General features: G+C 35.9%; 3 protein-coding genes across 4 annotated transcripts; 1 reads left to right on the top strand and 2 right to left on the bottom strand.

Moving 5' to 3' along the window:
• Positions 1-416: 416 nt before the first annotated feature.
• Positions 417-2337, bottom strand: BNAC04G11890D. 2 transcript variants are annotated; one of them, XM_013835164.3, is made up of 7 exons: positions 1818-2337; positions 1482-1537; positions 1344-1377; positions 1163-1240; positions 952-1071; positions 788-867; positions 417-708 (listed from the first exon to the last, which is right to left on the bottom strand). In XM_013835164.3, the coding sequence occupies exons 1-7, from the start codon at positions 2253-2255 to the stop codon at positions 627-629; spliced, it is 888 nt and encodes a 295-aa protein (XP_013690618.1). In that variant the 5' UTR covers positions 2256-2337; the 3' UTR covers positions 417-626. The 2 variants fall into 2 exon arrangements, with proteins under 2 accessions (XP_013690618.1, XP_013690617.1); XM_013835163.3 differs by having other exon boundaries at positions 1344-1383; positions 1818-2334.
• A 283-nt stretch (positions 2338-2620) lies between these two features.
• Positions 2621-6339, bottom strand: LOC106390241 (probable serine/threonine-protein kinase DDB_G0276461). The gene is made up of 7 exons (XM_013830661.3): positions 6066-6339; positions 5224-5730; positions 4392-4557; positions 4251-4301; positions 3993-4175; positions 3327-3926; positions 2621-3246 (listed from the first exon to the last, which is right to left on the bottom strand). Exons 2-7 carry the CDS (start codon positions 5700-5702, stop codon positions 2902-2904), a joined length of 1824 nt encoding a protein of 607 aa, XP_013686115.1. The 5' UTR covers positions 5703-5730; positions 6066-6339; the 3' UTR covers positions 2621-2901.
• Positions 6340-9923: 3584 nt separating this feature from the next.
• On the top strand, positions 9924-13610 carry LOC106396430 (beta-glucosidase 33). Its single transcript, XM_013836816.3, has 13 exons — positions 9924-10279; positions 10381-10450; positions 10729-10787; positions 10917-10992; positions 11120-11197; positions 11298-11385; positions 11506-11761; positions 11847-11968; positions 12054-12271; positions 12380-12408; positions 12628-12730; positions 12858-12966; positions 13088-13610. The coding sequence occupies exons 1-13, from the start codon at positions 9971-9973 to the stop codon at positions 13377-13379; spliced, it is 1809 nt and encodes a 602-aa protein (XP_013692270.2). The 5' UTR covers positions 9924-9970; the 3' UTR covers positions 13380-13610.
• Positions 13611-17770: the final 4160 nt, after the last annotated feature.

Below are 17770 nucleotides of genomic sequence, written 5' to 3'. Positions count from 1 at the left end.
TGCACTTCCATCTTCTTTCTCTTTGAAACTCAAATCTCGACCATATCTCCCTCTATGATATATCAGCAACAGAACACATACGCACTTTCCTTCCCTTCTTGTCTCTTTGTTGTTTATATTAAAAGCAAAAAACGTAAGCATTTTCTTTACTTTCTTCTTGTAATCTTATCTTACGAAAATAATTCATATACAATGTTTCTGTGTTTTCTATACAAAGATGTGACTATCAGTTTACATGTAACATATATTTTTTTAGCTTATTCGGTTGATGTTTAGTATTTTGAACAAGTGTGTTTTCTGTTGTTGTCTAGTATTTTTATCAAGTGTGTTTGCTATTGTTTCTGTTGATGTGTAGTACTTTGATTAAGTGTGTTTGCTGCTGTTAAAACTTATGTTTCAGATTTTAACATTTTGACTTATGAATATTTTTTTTTTTATATATATGGTCGTGTTTTCTATACCGTACCCGTATGTATAAATTTTAAGTTTGACGTTTCCCGTCCCCGGGGCTGCTTAGGAGACAACAATAGAGCAAACAAACACACCCCTCTAAAGGTTCCTTGTGATATAACTAAATCAACTGCAAGTATATTCACATAAAAGTCCCACGCTTTAAATTCCTTCCTTCATTGCTCTCCAAATGGTGGGAGAAGAAGAGCCAATCTTGCCTTGTACCTCCCGATCCTCTTCAACCGTTCTTCTCTTAATCTGACAACAAAAACAAACCCACAATTTTGTTAAGCAAAAACAAAATGGTAATCACCAAGGAAACAACTTTGTGACTCACCGAGCTCGGACCTTCTTAGCACGGTCCACATGTCTTTTCAAAAGATCAGCATCAGACAACTGTTTCACAGATTCCTCGTCCTGAATTTCATCAGAGAGTTGATATAAGATAATGAAACTTAGCATTATTATTCATCATTAGCATGAACAAGACAAAACACAAACCTCTTTGTCTTGTACACGATTTGGTTCTTCAACTGAATCTTTTGGCAAACTAGTCTCTACCACAACCGATGCAGGCAAAGGCTTTGGTAAACATGTCACTGTGGTATCGCTTTGGTGCTTCTGTAAGCAAAATCCATTATGACATAAACACAAGACCGAACTCTACATTAAAATTACAAAAAAAGAGCAAAACAGAAACTGAAAGGCGAACCTGAAGTCCCTCATGAGCACCATTTCTCAACCACGATCTACAAAGCGAATACAGAGAAGCTCCCTCTGTTATTCTAACCTGCAAAAACAAATGAAAAAGCACTAAAACTCCCCAATGGACAGAGCAAGCAGTCTCAAACAATAACGTAAACGGACCGAAAGATAATGAACAAAAACTTCACCTTTCGTTTTCTTATAAGGACCAGGACGTCGTTTCTGCTTCTAAACAACATGGAAAGAAAACACAAACATAAACAAGTTTGTAAAGAAGATTCTCTTATCAACAATGAATTAAAAGGAAAGAAGATAGTAGTATGCACCTAGAGTTTTTACGCCCACCATTGTCTAGAACTGAAGTAGAAGGAGGATGAGCAACCTAATCATCATAAAGTTTAAACCTTTGTCCTCATTATAGATCGCAATTCAAAATTATGACAATCACTAAGTCAAATGAGAATGCCAAAAACAATTTCACTAACCAACACAAAGCTAAAAGCTTTGAACATATGAAACAGACAAAACAGAACAACTGATGTAATAACCAATCTCTTTCACTTCTTGTTCCCTGACTAAAGAGCCTAATCCTAACAAACCAACCAATTCCACTAACCAAAGGAATCTAAAAATTTTGTTCGGTTGGAGAAGAAGAAGCTAACCCGAGGTTGCAAGAAGTGAGGAACGCCCTTCAAGTGACCCGGCCCGAGATGAGAAGCATGTTGGATCTGAGGTTGTGCAGCTCTCATGAATTGACTCACTGGATCCAAACCCTGCCCATTTTGGTACGGCAGAGGAGGATACCCACCTGATGATGGATCCGCGACTATACTCGGACTCTGTCTTCCGGGTCGGGTCGGTAACCCACGACCCGGGTAAACAAGAGCTGAAGGGTCCTGGTGAGGCGAACCGGAAACGGGATTCGATCGTCTGACCGGGAATGGATGGATATTCGGTTGAGGTTGAGGTTGACGGTGAAGGGGAGCTATGGCTCTGTACGACGGCTGAGGAGACGGCGTTTTGACTGTGCTGGGTTGTGTCATCGGAGTTTCCGATGCGGCGGCGAGAGAGACGGAGGGGTTGGGATCTGGAGTGGACATTAGGATGATGGATTCGATTTTTTGGTTTGATAGAAACTGTGGGAGACAAGATTCAAAGTTTGGTACCTTTATTTTCTTTGCAGATTTAAATCTCCAAACAGACGCCAACAGTGGTCCGGTTTTGTTCTCGATTCAATTTTGAGTTATTGGTCCGGTTCGATCCGGTTCACTTTAGATTAATTGATAATTCACTTCTTTTGATGAACATTTTCTAATTTTGGTTTAAAATTTTCAAGTTAATTAAGGAAAACTGATTCCAATTGAAAATTAGATATATTAAGTAAAATTTGGTTCGGTTTAAGTTAATAAACTTTGGTTTGGTTAAGAAAATTATAATATTGCGCAACAAGGCTAATTTCAAAGCATAAGACTGCAAACGTTTCTTTAGCTCCTCTGTTTCCCAATGAGCGGTAATTTATCATATGGTAATTACAAAGCCGAGATCTTCGCCACTGCTCAGAAATACGGTCATACATTCCCCAGAAACACAGCTCTGTAAAGTTTGCAGCACAAAAACAGAGGATAGTCGATCATCTACAAAAAAAAAAAAAAAAAAGATTCAAGATTCTGTAATGGCAACCAAGAAGAAGCTGTTGTTGTTGGTGTAAGAGGACTAGCAAATGAGCTTTTGAGATCAAGTGGGTTTCTAGAAGCCAGCCCATCCAGCAGGTTGAGCAGCTTTCTGGTTCTCTCTCATCTTTGTGTTCCCTAATCTCTGTGAACTACTCCCCGAACTTACAGATCTTTGCGCTGTTGTAGTAGCAGAAGCTGAAGACGGTGAAGCAGCAGCTCTGAAGGACTCTGTCTCGAAACCCCATCGCTCAAAACCTTGGCTTGCCGAAGCTGGTTTGCTTTTGCTTCTCACTGACTCATTGTTGTTACCCTTTGATGCATCGCTAAATGGTTGCCATGAATTTGGATCCGAGCTTCCTGTCGACCAATCAGATCTGTCTTGCTGAAGATCCCAAACCGTTCCTTCAACCTTATCTCTCTGTTTCAACAAGAACAATAGAGAATCATAAAATATAAGAAAAATACGCAATCTTAGATTAACAGGAAACAAGAAAATACCGATGGAGTTGATGAAGTGGAACGCATCCCTGGAGAGTATCTGCTCGGTGATGACGACACAGTTTTGGAAGCAATGGTTTGCTTGAGATCCTGCAACTCTTGCCTCTGCGATCTACATATAGCAGAAAGCTTTTCAAACTTAGCCGTAATCTCAGCCTTCTCTGACTTCGTTCGCTTCAACTCTTCTTTTAACCTCTCTACCTCAGCCTCCAATGCCTCTTCCTTTGAAGGTTTATTACCATTATCGAGCTTGGCCGTGTCAAAATCATCCTTCGACACTCTTGACCTGTTATTGGTTGCAGCAGGACTAGTCTTGTTGGGTTGATGATGACTATTGTGGCTGTTTGGTTCATCATATATAGGCATGCCTTTGTTGTCTTCTGATACAACCGAGGTTTTAGCATGCTGAGTCGCCCAAAAGGCACCAAGAGGGCCTCCACTACTAGCTGGCTCTCCAGATGATGGTGGTGGAGGTGGTGGACTTCTACGAGGTGCTGGAGAAGATTTGCTTGCTGGTTTTGATGAACCCATTTCAGGTGGTTGATCTGGTAATGACTTTTGTAAATTAACAGGAAGCAGCTCGTTGACACGAAACCAAATCTGTAGATGGAGATGTTGTTAAGAGACATCGCATCAAATGAGAACAAAGTGCTGTTTTTTTTTAACCTGTGTAATATCTGGTCGTTCATCAGGTGAACCTTGAAGCATGTCTTTGATAAGATCCGTAACAGATGAGCTGTACTTAGGTGATTCTGGTATACGATAGTTCCCGTTTAGAATCTGCAGCTTTGATTCTCCATCAAATGCATTCTTGAAATAACATATCCGAAACAAAAGACATCCAAGAGCCTGAAACATTGTAAACACAGATACTTTAGTGTCAACCTCTGGTGAGAAGTTGAAAAGCGTTTTCAGATGACATACCCATATATCAACCTTCTCGCTTATCACCTCCCTTCGAAAGAGATCCCACATCTAATTGCCAAATAAAGACATGATGAATCATACATGTTTCTTTAAACCACTCTTATGATCTGTGTAAAGAGCATATGGACCTAGTCAAACCTCAGGAGCTCTGTATCCTGGTGTTGTGTGTTTCCTAATATTGTCTTCTTCAATCCCCATCTCTTCTGCTCTTTCGAATACTTTGTGGTTTGTTGAAACGCTTCCGAAGTCGCATAACTTCCACTGTCCATCTGAACTAAGTAGCAGATTCTCTGCCTTCAAGTCTCTGAGGCAATTATAGAAACACCAATACTCAGTTTCTAGGGGTGGGCACTTCGGTTATTTTCTCGGTTCGGTTCGGGTTCGGTTCGGTTTGGTTTATTTTGCCCACCCCTAGTTTCTATCGCTTGCACTAGGCATAGGCACATTTATACTGAACCAAAAACCGAGGTTCAGTTCCTACAACTGGAAAACCGAACGGGTCACCGAATTTCTATAATATAGTTTATAAACTTATACACATTAACTATATTTAGTTTAAGAATAATCAAATAATTTAAAAATATTATTTATAAACCCAAATACTCAAAAACGAATTACCAAAATACTATTTATCTAGAATACATAAAACTATCCGAATTATCCAAATTTCTTTACCCGAAACCCCGAAAAAATCTGATATTTAATCCGAAAACCTGAAATTTCTGACCCTTTAACCCGAATTAACCAAAAAACTGAACCAGAACCAAATGGGATCCGAGTTCTCAACTTTGTTACTCAAACCAAACAAAAAAAACAGATATCCGAAACCAAACCAAATTTTCTAAATACCCGAACGGATCCTAAACCTCTGAACCTCTAGAACCGAGAACCAAACCATAGCCGAACCGAAAATCGAAGGCCAGCTTGCACACTCAAATACGAAAGAGATCTAATAAACCACCAAGAATACCTGTGAGCAATGCGCGGGGACTGACAATGCATTGCAAAGACAGCGTTACACACATCTCTAAAAACCGCAAGAGCTTGTTTCTCTTCAAAGTAACCAGCACCACCGCCTCTGCTCTCAAGCACTTCCACAAGAGACTTACCGCAAAACTCCATAGCCAAAAGAGCTTCTTTCTTACCCCTCCCCATATCCAATATCCCGTGCGCGTAGAGAGTGACCACGTTGGGATGCCCTCTCAGAGACTTCAGTACCGAGATCTCTTTCATCACGAGCTCGAGAGACTCATCGTCGTTGCATACCATGTGCTTCAAAGCGTACTGCTTCGAGGGGTGAGAAGTGTCTTGAGCTGAGTAAACGCTGGAGAAACCTCCTTCCGCGATGACGTTTCGAACCTGGACTTTAAGGCTTCCTATCTCGAGGTATCGACCTTCGAGACCCGCAGCCGCAGGCTCTTTCTGAGCGAATGGTTTGAACTTCCACATGTTTCGATCAGTGGAAGTAACAAGGACGCTGCATAAACATTAAAAAAAAAAACTGAGATAAAGGTTGAATCTTTGATCATTACAGAGCAAAACGTAGAACCTCAGGAGATTCAACATACACACGAGAGCTATTGAAGCAAATCATATACAGTCTTGAATCAAACTAAAACACACTTCACAGTACAGCTTAGAATCAGGTTCTTCTATATAAACTCTTTTGGAATCAGAACAACATGACCAACGATTAACCGCTCAGATGAAACAGAGTATGAAGCTTCCGGGTTCATCGAGATCTCACCACAGAAACAGAGAATCGACAGATCAATATAAAATCTAATGCAGATGGAAGCCGAAAGGTTGTACCTTTGCAAAAACCCAGATGCTGATCAAACGAATCCGATCACCGGAATTAATATTACAGTAGAAATTGAAATCACAGTAGCTGGGTTAAGATCTGCGTTAGCGTTTTGCCTAGAAAGGTGAATACTTTCAAAAGGTTTAGAGAGAGAAGAAGAAAGCGGCAAATCCGGGAAGAGATTAGGAGAGTGGTGAGACAAGAACATTATTAGTTTTGTGCCTAAACCCAACACATAGACGTGGACGTGACCCTCCCATTATCCATTTTGTTTAAGAAATTTCTCTTGATTTGTATGTGTTTTAAAAAAAATGTATATGCGTCTGTTACGTATAAAGTTAGCATTTTTATAATGTTATCAACGTTGTAATATATGTTTATGGTTTTCGTTGCGAGATGATATGCAGTACTTGTATGTTGTTCTAATTCTAGAATACTGAATACATGTTCGGCTGTTCCTATCATACTAGATAAGTAACGCCATTTTATATCCCAAGTTTGGTTAGCTCAACATATCGAGAAGATGTTGTTTGTTTCATTTCTATCGGTTTCTAAACTGAATCTTCGAGGTGCTATATATATATTTGGAGAAAAAATGAACTATATGTGCTTTTGAGGATATGTTACATCCTGGTTCCATGCATGATCTGCCTTCATAGTTCCATATATAGTTCCTTGTAAACGTTGAATCCTGAGAACGATGGAAATTTATTCCACAGTTTCTTAACAGTTTTTTCTTTTTGAAGAAACACAGTTTCTTAACAATTGTTGTATTGTGATCCGAGGTAAGCAATGTCAGAGTCTTTGACAAGTGACGCTGTGGTTTCTAACGATGAGTACACAAAGCTGTTGAGTCCGTTTATTTCAGAGACCTTATATTTTCTTTTCTTTTTGGACAAATTTGAGAGACCTTATCTTAATATAATGCTTTTGAGAATCATAAGGCTTGGTGTGAACAACGTGTTAAGTGTTGCAGCTTTATGTTACAAGTGAAAAGCCGAATGAGCTTAATTCAGATAAGTGAAAAAACATAAATCTTAAAACTGAATGACGATAATCTTACAAATTATAGTAAACCTGATTTTCATTAAGAAGTTTTTCTGTAATTGGTTATTTTTATTTTTAACATGTCACTGTCAATAAAAATATAGGCAATGTGTAAATGTGAATGGGTGAGGGCATCTTTAACCCAAATGTTTATGGGAGTGCTTAACAAAACATAATATAATAGTGGGTGGGTCTCAGGATGGAATTCACAAAATTTTAAGCACCAGCTCTTCTGCAGCCTATCTAAGCACTGTTGCTTGCACTGTTCGCGGGTTCCAGTGACACGTGGAGATTCGCAATTGGTCTATTTTTTATTTTTTGTTTAAATCAGGAAAAAAAAATAATTTTAAGCACCCCATTATGGATTGGTAGATTAATGGTGCTCTGATACTCTAGTTCGGGTGGTTAACGTCGATTTCAAAGACAACTTAAAGAGACATTCTAAGAATTCTGCCATTTTCATATTCACTGATCAAGCGAAAAGAAAAAAAAACATTGAAATGAAACAATTTGTTTGGTATAAGATGAAATCTTGTTTTTTTTTTCTTCATATGTCATTATCTTGAAAAAAGAAGAAGAAGAAAAACCTCTACAGACGATTGGAATAATAAAATGTTAAAGCTTTGAGCAAGGTATTAGAATAATCTTTTTAAAAGTATTTCGTGTTGTTAATTGGACAATGACATGACGAACAATTCATAAATTTGATTCATAGTGGGCAAACTATAAATTCTTTAATTTGGAGATTTTTTTATTTCATCGAGAAAAATAGTCAAACAAGTTTCTAATAGTTTTTTTACCAAAAAAAAATTATAATATTTGTGGCCGACGAATCTATACTATTATTTGAGAAGTGAATTTGTTTACTTGTCATCTTTTCCATGATTTTAGTTAATTTGCTTACTTGTCATTTTTCATGATTTTAAGATAAATCAGTAGTTTAATTAATATTATTATTTAAATTTTTACTTACTTATCATTTTTCTCATAATTTTAGTATATTTGTTTACTTGTCATTTTTTCATGATTTTAAGATAAATCATTAGTTTAATTAATATTATTATTTAAAATTTTACTTACTTATCATTTTTTCCGTGATTTTAGTTAATTTGCTTACTTGCCATTTTTTCGATAATTTAAGAATAAATTATTATTTTAATTAATATTATTATTTAAAATTTTATTTTAAATCTATATATTTATCATGATATTAAAGATAATTAATAAACATTAAACTATTCTACTGATATATATATACTATTATTTTAAAAAAATATATTTTAATATATAATTATCATGATATTTAGGATATTTAATTAATAAATAGATATTAACAATTGATATTAACAATATCTACTGATAATATAATCAATATTAATATTAATTGTAATATTAAGTATTTTAATATATCTGAATTAACATGTTTCTTTAGTTTATTCTGTTTGATCGCTTAATATACTCAAGCATATCCATATACCGTGGTTTCTTAAAAATAGTATCCATTCAGTTTACTCGGTACTACCAAATCAAGACCGTTTTCCCTATTTCGGTTTGGTTTGGTTTTAAATAGTTCGGTTTTACCAGATTGAACACTCCTAGACTATTGTTATTTTATTAATGTTTTATAGTTGTGATTTTTTGTAATCCTTTCCAGTACCACATGATTTCTTTTCAGTCAAAATAGTACATGTATTTAATTTCAAATACAAATTTCCTAATTTAATTATTAAATTGTGTATCTAATTTAGTTATTATTATTTTATAAAAATAAATATTAGAATTAAAAATTGTTAGGTATATAGATATATTAATCCGCACAAGGTGCGGGACATCAACTAGTTGTAGTTAGTTTACAGAGAATATATTTCGTCTGTTTCACAAAGATGAATGCTTTATAAAAACTCTGTTAATTACAAAAGATTCATGCTTCAGATTTTTATACATTTTAATTAGTTACTAATGGTAAATTTCAAATTTCAAAAAATTAATTATACTTATAAAAATATTATAAGTCAAAAATTATTGAAAATTGGTAAACACCAAAAATAATATATATATCACCAAATTTTAATATATTTTTTTAAATATGTGAACAGACACATAGATATAGATCTTTTAGAAACTAAGGAAGTAATACAGTAAAACTGTTGGGAATTTTCAAAAGAGAAAATTAGAAGATTTTTAGAGAGAAAATGAACTGAGGCAAATATCTGTTAAAAGGTTCTTATAATAAATATTTAAACTTGTATTTTGTAGTCTAGAAAATCCAATGTTATTAAAGTTAGTAAATTAGAAAATTTTATATTCTAATATTTAAATATATATTTTATCAGAAAGTAATAAAAAGGAAAAAGTAACCAATATATGCTTCAACCCGTTGTATATTTGTCTATAGATTGCAATCTACGTACAATTTTTATGTCATCTTGAAACAACAAAATTCTTATGACAAAAAAAAAATTATATTGAAAAGATGTCAAACTCATATTATATTGGACTTTTTTTTATTTGAAAAATAATAACATATATTAATTTGAATCGGATCATACCAAAAGTTAAATTAGTATGAATCGGATTGGTATGATTTTAGTTTCAATTTGGTTTGAAATGAAACAACAACTTTAATTGTACGGGAATTTAAAATTTATGTTATTTTATTTTTTCTTCGATTGGATATCATTTATTTCTATAATGAGTTCCATAACTTATCCAATAGCCAAACCAAGAGATGTCCGACTAAATATGAGTGTAACACAAGTAAAGCCATGAATTCTCTTTAACTTAAGCTGCCCTTTTATCATAATACACTTGTAGCTTCCTTTCTATAAATAGAAGACGGCCTGGGAAGTACAAGGACCGTAATATAATGGCCACCACTACTCTCACTTTATTCCTAGGGGTTTTAGCCCTAACGAGTATCCTTAGCTTCAACGCTGAAGCTAGGCCTCAACCAAGCGATGAGGATCTCGGTATCGTGATTGGACCTAACACTGGGTTGGATGACGATCTTGGCATCGTTATTGGACCGCATGTAAGCGAAGACTTGGACATGGTTGGACCGCACACCAACCTAGAAGATGAAGAACTGGGCACCATCATTGGACCCGAGTTCGAGATCCACAAGCATGATTTCCCCAAAGATTTCATCTTTGGAACAGCCGTTTCCGCATTTCAGGTCAGTATACCTTTGATGATATCTTAAACAAATATAATGACATCCATTAATTATAACATAGATAAATAAATATATAATTTTCGATGTGTTCCGAGTTATAGGTTGAAGGGGCTAAAAAAGGATCTGGGAGAGGCTTGACAAGATGGGATGAATTTACACACATGTTTCCTGGTATAAATTACGGTTTTCCATTACTTAGAAAGTGATTATAAATTCGGAGAACAAAATAATGAAGAAGAAACATGTCTTATATATCGTCTATTGTACTATTTCATATGTATCCGAAATGGATTAGCTATTGTTTTGGGGCCGACAAATTGATAGAGTTGAAGTCATTGAGATATTTTAATAACTTAATCTGACACATTTTTTATGTTAGTTTAAATCACCACTTTATATTACTAAACCCTTTCTAAACAATGAGTCACCAATATTGTGATATCTTTCAGACAAGGTTGAACGCGGGGATGATGCAGATATCGGAGTCGACTTCTATACCCGTTACAAGGTACGTCATTTTTACAATGTGTATACTGGTTTTATATAAAAAATCCAATGTGTTTACAAATCTGTTAAATAGTAGTATATATTTTCATGTATATATTGAAATGATTGCTTGGGATGTGATATTATATAGGATGATATAAAATTAATGAAGGAGTTGAAAACGAATGGGTTCAGATTTTCAATCTCATGGACCAGAGTGTTGCCTAGTAAGTTCTTCGCATTCTTCCTTGTAATTATTTAACCAAACCACATACTATTTAGAATCTACATCTAAATTTGAAAAGATGTACTGTTATTAATAGTTTCTAACTTCATGAATATATCAATTTTCAGATGGAAGTGTAAGGAAAGGTGTAAACAAGGAGGGGGTGAAGTTCTACAACGATCTTATAGATGAACTTATAGCCAATGGTTGAAAACCTTAGAACTTAATTAAGTCATGCTCTTAAATGGTTTACCTAGTTATTTCAACTTGCTTATATAGTAACAATTTTGTATTAATAATTAACAGAGATCCAGCCTTCTATTACTCTCTTTCACTGGGAATCTCCATTTGCTCTAGAAATGGAATATGGTGGTTTTGTAGACGAAAGAATTGTGTAAGTAATTTTGCATGTAAAATAATCCTCAAAATATATTTTTATATGCCAAAAAGAAAACATTTTTCAACTATTTGATTATTTCTTATAACCAATGCTAACAAATTAATTTTAATGTAGAGAGGATTTCCGGGAGTTTGCTAAATTCTGCTTTGAGAATTTCGGAGATAGGGTGAAGAACTGGGCAACATTTAACGAGCCATCGGTATATAGTGTTGCTGGTTATTCAAAAGGCAAGAAAGCGCCAGGACGGTGCTCTCCATTTGAAGTCCTCAATTGTCCCTCAGGAGATTCCTCCGAAGAGCCTTACAAAGTTACTCATAACCAGATCCTTTCTCATCTTGCTGCTGTTGAAGAATTTCGAAAATGTGTCAAGGCTAGTGCTAGAAATTTTCATATATAAAATCCTAAACCCTATAAATAATAGTTCCATTATTTCTTTGCTACGTTTGGAAATATAGTGCCAAGAGAACGGAGGAAAGATTGGAATAGTGTTGGTATCTCACTGGTACGAGCCTAAAGATCCAAATTCTAGTAAAGATGTTGAGTACGCAAGACGAGCCCTCGAGTACCAACTCGGATGGTGCGTTTCTATTTTTTTTTTTTCAATTTTGATATGCATTCATGATTTAATTAATACAATGTTTGATTATGTATAAGATATGCAGGTTTCTTCGTCCTCTCACGTATGGACATTATCCAGCGGTAATGCAAAAAGATGTAAACATCCGATTGCCTGAATTTACCGAAGAAGAATCAGAGAAACTAAAAAAATCTTTGGACTTTGTCGGATTAAATTACTATGGTGCATTTTTCACTACCCCTCTCACCAATACCAATTCGTCGGAGCTTAGTTATACCAACGACTTAGGAGCAAAAATATCACGTAATATTTATCCATTTTCATTTTTGTGCGTAATGATATAATATGCTCTCTCTACAATACTATATATGTGAAAATAATAGTTATTGTGTGTTTCTTTGGTTCCTGCAGCTGAGCAAAACCATTCACCACATCTCAAGGTATTTGTTTATATCTATACACATTACACATAATACACATGAGCACATATATATAGATTATGGATTTTACTTGCCTGTTAAAATCTGTCAAGTAATTTTCTATGGTTTTTTCGAAAGTATTTCACTTACAAAATTACTAAAGTGGATGGCTTTTAATTCTCAAAAATAAATGAAAGTGATCAGTTAACAATTATATACTATGTCTTGTTTAATCTGCAGACAACTTCAATGGGGATAGTGATATATCCAGCGGGTTTGATGAATCTCTTGAGACATATCCAAGACGAATACAAGAATCCAGAGATTTACATTATGGAGAATGGTAACCCAACTAACAATATATAAATACATACTCATATACATATGTGACTTGAGTAATTACTATAACATTGTGATGGTGCTGTTCTTTTTTGGTAAAAAAAAAATTCTAACTAAAATTAAATTGGTAGGGATGGACGAAATCGACAACGGAACCAAGACCTTAGCCGAAGCCACAAACGACTACGGGAGAAAAGAGTTTATCAAGAGTCACATCTTAATCATGGGTAAAGCCATCAGGTATATTTAAATATATCACTAACTAATATGTTTTACTAAAAATACTTTTATAATAATTAACTAAAGGCATAGAAAAATACTTTTATACTTTTATATCACACATGTGATGGATGGTTTGCAGGCTGCACAATGTGAGGTTAAAGGGTTACTTCATATGGTCGTTAATGGACAACTTCGAGTGGGAGAGAGGGTATAAAATGAGGTTTGGGCTCTATTACGTAGATTTTAATGATAACTTGAAACGACACATGAGGTCATCTGGAAAGTGGCTAAGCGAGTTTCTTGATTCGAAAGAGTCTCTTCACAAATGCTACTTCGAAGGCCATCGTGAGAAAGGATATGCTCCCAAGCTGTTTGACACTGAGTATTTGGATCCTGATAACTGGCGTCTAAGCTATGCAAGCGATATCTGAAGAAATTGTGAAAGAATGATATGATCATCTATCTACTCTTTTCTGTTTAAAGTAAAGCCTCAGCCAATCATATAGTTTATAATATACAGTGTGCTCAGAATAAAAAAGAATAAAAAACTGAGATGGTCATATCTATGTATTTGTGTATTTGTGTATTTGTGTATTTGTGTGGGCAGTCTGTATACACTTACCAATAATAAAGAATAAGGCTATTATGGAATGTTAATTTCATGATCTCTTTTGTTCCTAAAGCAGTTACACAAGTCTCAGTGAAAGACAAAATTAAATTAAGAAAAATACAGAAGAATCGACCTCAGCAAAAAAGAGAAACAAACTTGAGAAAATAAATTAAAACGAACAAAATGTATGAAAATATAATTAAAATTTTGGTTAAATTTTGGGGATTTTTGCAAAAGTGACTCAAAACTTGGAGTCAAACAGAAAACTAACCTTTTCTTTTGATTTCTTTTTTTTTTGAGATTTTAACCCCACACCTGCATTTTATCTACGAAAATGCCATTAACATTTTTTTTTTTTCCGAAAATGGCTTCTTTACTGTCTCAACCTCATCTTCTTCAAGTATTTACAATATTGCCACTGCAATGAATAGTGGCAACAACCTTGTACGAACTGTTTGGAGCTTTTAATGCCCTTTAATGCACGTAAATCTCTTTACACTCTCTCTGTTTCAATTGTTATGAACTAAAAACAACATTTCTTTCACTTTCTCTCTATATTCATCCAAAAAACTCAAGCTTTTGATTCAAAATATGGGCTATGGTTGACAGAGCCATATTTCTTTCGTTTTGACTTACGGTTGCTTTCGTTTGAGGTTCTGGGTGGTTGGAGAAGACCCTGTGTGCAAACGAAGTCATCTCACCTAGTTTAAGGTACGAATTTGAATTTTTTTTCAAGATCTGTTCGCGTAGAAGACTTACTAGTAAGTCATCTGTATGTAGAAGACTTACTGATGAGTCTTCTGGTCAAACGGACGACTTAAATTAAGTCGTCCAGCTTTGTTTGTTAAAAAAAAACACTCCAGACGACTTATATATACGTCGTCTACGAGAAACGGGCTAGTTTTGCATTTGACCGAATCGTGTCAGATCTTTGACTATTTCTGGACGACTTATAATTCAGTCGTCTCTGGGAAAGTTAAAATTTCAATATTTTATGAAAACTTGACGACTTACGTGTAAGTCGTCCTAGGTTAGTTTTGTAATTGAAAAATAAAACTTCATAATTTAACTTTAACCAGACGACTTAATATAAAGTCGTCCCTCCAGAAGACTTAATTTAAAGTCGTCCGGGGAAAGCAAAGTCGTCCAGAATTTTTCCCAATTTTCTGGTCAAACCTTGCTTATCCCGGACGACCTTAAATTAAGTCGTTTAGCTGGACGACTTTCATCTAAGTCGTCTGGAGAAAGTTAAATTTCAAGTTTTATTTTTCAATTACAAAACTAACCTAGGACGACTTACACGTAAGTCGTCAAGTTTTCATAAAATATTGAAATTTTAACTTTCCCAGAGACGACTGAATTATAAGTCGTCCAGAAATAGTCAAAGATCTGACACGATTCGGTCAAATGCAAAACTAGCCCGTTTCTCGTAGACGACTTATATATAAGTCGTCTGAAGTTTTTTTTTTAACAAACAAAGCCGGACGACTTAGAATTAAGTCGTCCCTTTTAATTTTCAATTGCAAAAGTGACCTCTTTAGACGACTTACCTTTAAGTCTTCTGGACGACTTAATGCTAAGTCGTCTGCGGCAATGTTTATTGAACTTCTTCATTTTCTCTATGTTTACTAATGTGTTTTATTTTGAATATTTGCAGATGATTTTTCAGTTACATGCAGTGTATGGAGAATGGTTGTTGAGAGATTTCCGTTGGGATTTTGTGGTTGATGATCTCAAAGGAGCAAGATTGTTTTTATTGAATGAAGATTCAACACATGCTGAACTTGTTGCAATGGCTCAAGAAGATTATAACCTGGACATGAGAACAGTGAGTGTGGAGATTAGCTACTCATTACCAGCAGAAATGATGATGGCTCCAGGCAGTCTTCCCATTCATGTTACAAGTGATAGACAAGTTCGAAACTTGCTGGAGATACTCAAAACCCATAGAGTATGTCTTTGTGTATCAAGCCGCAGCAAGGTCGAAACGGTTTCAGAGAAAAGGGATATTGATGAAGCTGGTGAATGGGAAAAAGATGTTGGTGATAATGATGAAGCTGGTGAATGGGAAGAAGATGTTGGTGATGATGATGAAGCTGGTGAATGGGAAGAAGATGTTGGTGATGATGATGAAGCTGATGAATGTTTTGAAGATGTTGGTGATAATGAGTTTGTTGAAGATGAAAATCAAGATGGGGAGGAGGAAAATGGGGAGGAGGATGCTGATAATTCTATTGTTGGTGAAACGGATCAGAATGGTGGGGATTACAGTCTTTATGGAAAGGTTCCAGATGAGGACGAGGAAGATGATGATAATATTTGTTTTGAAGAAATCCAAAAGACATATGCTAAGACAAATGCTATTGAAGGAGGAAAATCGAATGGTACCAGTATCTATGTCAACCAGAGTTTTGTTAGCAAGGGTGCACTGCTTTCAGAGCTGCGGTTGGCAGCAGTGAGGGGTAAGTTTTCTTTCAGATTATACAAATCAACGAAAACTCTCGTTGTGGCAACATGTCGGGTTAGCTATTGTGGATGGAAGGTCAGAGCGAGTGTCAAACATGGGACAAACACGTTTTGGGTAACAAAGTATGTGGAAAAACATTTATGCTCAGCGGGAGACCGAATCGCTCAGCGGAGACACTGTACTCCGAAGTATGTAGGTAGTCTTTTCATTGATCGTGTTGGAATCATTGATGGGATAACTCCGCAGCATATCACTGATGCAATGAGGAACATGTTTGGCATGGCGCTTGATTACACCACTTCATACAGAGCACTGTTATATGCACAAAGATTGGTGAGAGGATCAGCAGAAGAAGGGTATTCGCGTCTGGCATCATATCTCGAGCAAATCTCCATTGCAAATCCTGATTCTATCACGGCGATAGAACTTGATTCTATGAAAAGATTTAAGTATCTATTTCTCTCTTTTGGAGCTTCTATCAAAGGTTTTAAGTATCAGAGAAGGGTCATTGTGGTGGATGGAACTCACCTAAGTGGAAAGTATGGAGGAACTATGTTAGTTGCAGCCGCACAAGATGGCAATTTTCAGATATTCCCATTGGCTTTTGGGATCGTGGATGAGGAAGATGTACCTTCTTGGGAATGGTTTTTCACAAAATTGGCTAGTTGTATATCTCATGACAAGCCTCTGGTGATAGTCTCCGACCGGCACAAGGCCATTAAAAGTGCGTGTGATAAGGTGTTTCCTTGGGCAACCCGAGGAATATGTTATTATCACCTTCAAGATAACATTGTCAAAAAGTTTAAAGGGAAACATCTCATGTACTTGGTGAAAGGGGCTGCTTATGCTCACACGGTTTACGATTTTGACCGGTACATGGCTGAGATACGGAGTGCAAACCCGGAACTTGCAACGTATTTGGAGAAAGCCGACGTCAGGCTATGGTCAAGGGTTTATTGTAAGGGGAACAGGTTCAACATAAAAACAAGCAACATTGCTGAATCTATTAATTCCGCACTGAAGCGAGCAAGAGGATTTCCGATTACGTTCCTGCTGGAGTTCATAAGGCAGAAGTTAGGAAAATGGTATTGGAAAAGGAGACAAGATGCTTTGAGTCTCACAACTGAACATAGCCGGGGTGTTGAATACTTGCTTGCTGTTCGAGAAGAGATAGCGGATACGATGACGGTCGAACCAATTGATGGATGGCATTTCTTTGTCAAAGGTGGCAAAATGGACTGTGTGGTTGATTTGGAACATGCAAAGTGTGATTGTGGTGTCTATGGAGTGGAGAAAATACCTTGCTCTCATGCTATAGCTGCTGGAACACATGCTGGTTTGCATATCTCCACACTTGTATGTCCACTGTACTCAAAGAATTATCTGTATGCAGGATACTCAGAGAATATATATCCTATCGTGTCACAACATATTGAGGAACGAGAATGCTTTCCTCCAGAACTAAAGCGTGGTCGGGGGAGACCGAAGAAATCAAGATGGCAATCTTGGTTGGAGCTATCTAGGATGAGAGGACACAAACCCAGGAAGAAACACAGGGCACGGAGATGCTCAAACTGCAAGGAAACTGGCCATACGAAACCACAATGTACACAACCAGTTGACTAGTTGTCCAGACGACCTAAATTTAAGTCGTCCAGTCTTGATTACCCGTCCAGACGACTAAATTTTTAGTCGTCCAGTGTATTTTATTTTTAGACGACCTTCTACTAAGTCGTCCAGTGTAT

Source organism: Brassica napus, chromosome C4 (genome assembly GCF_020379485.1).
Source record: "Brassica napus cultivar Da-Ae chromosome C4, Da-Ae, whole genome shotgun sequence".
In the NCBI taxonomy this organism is placed as follows: domain Eukaryota; kingdom Viridiplantae; phylum Streptophyta; class Magnoliopsida; order Brassicales; family Brassicaceae; genus Brassica; species Brassica napus.
The sequence above is the reverse complement of the archived record's forward strand: the minus strand, read 5'-3'. Positions and strand labels throughout refer to the sequence as shown.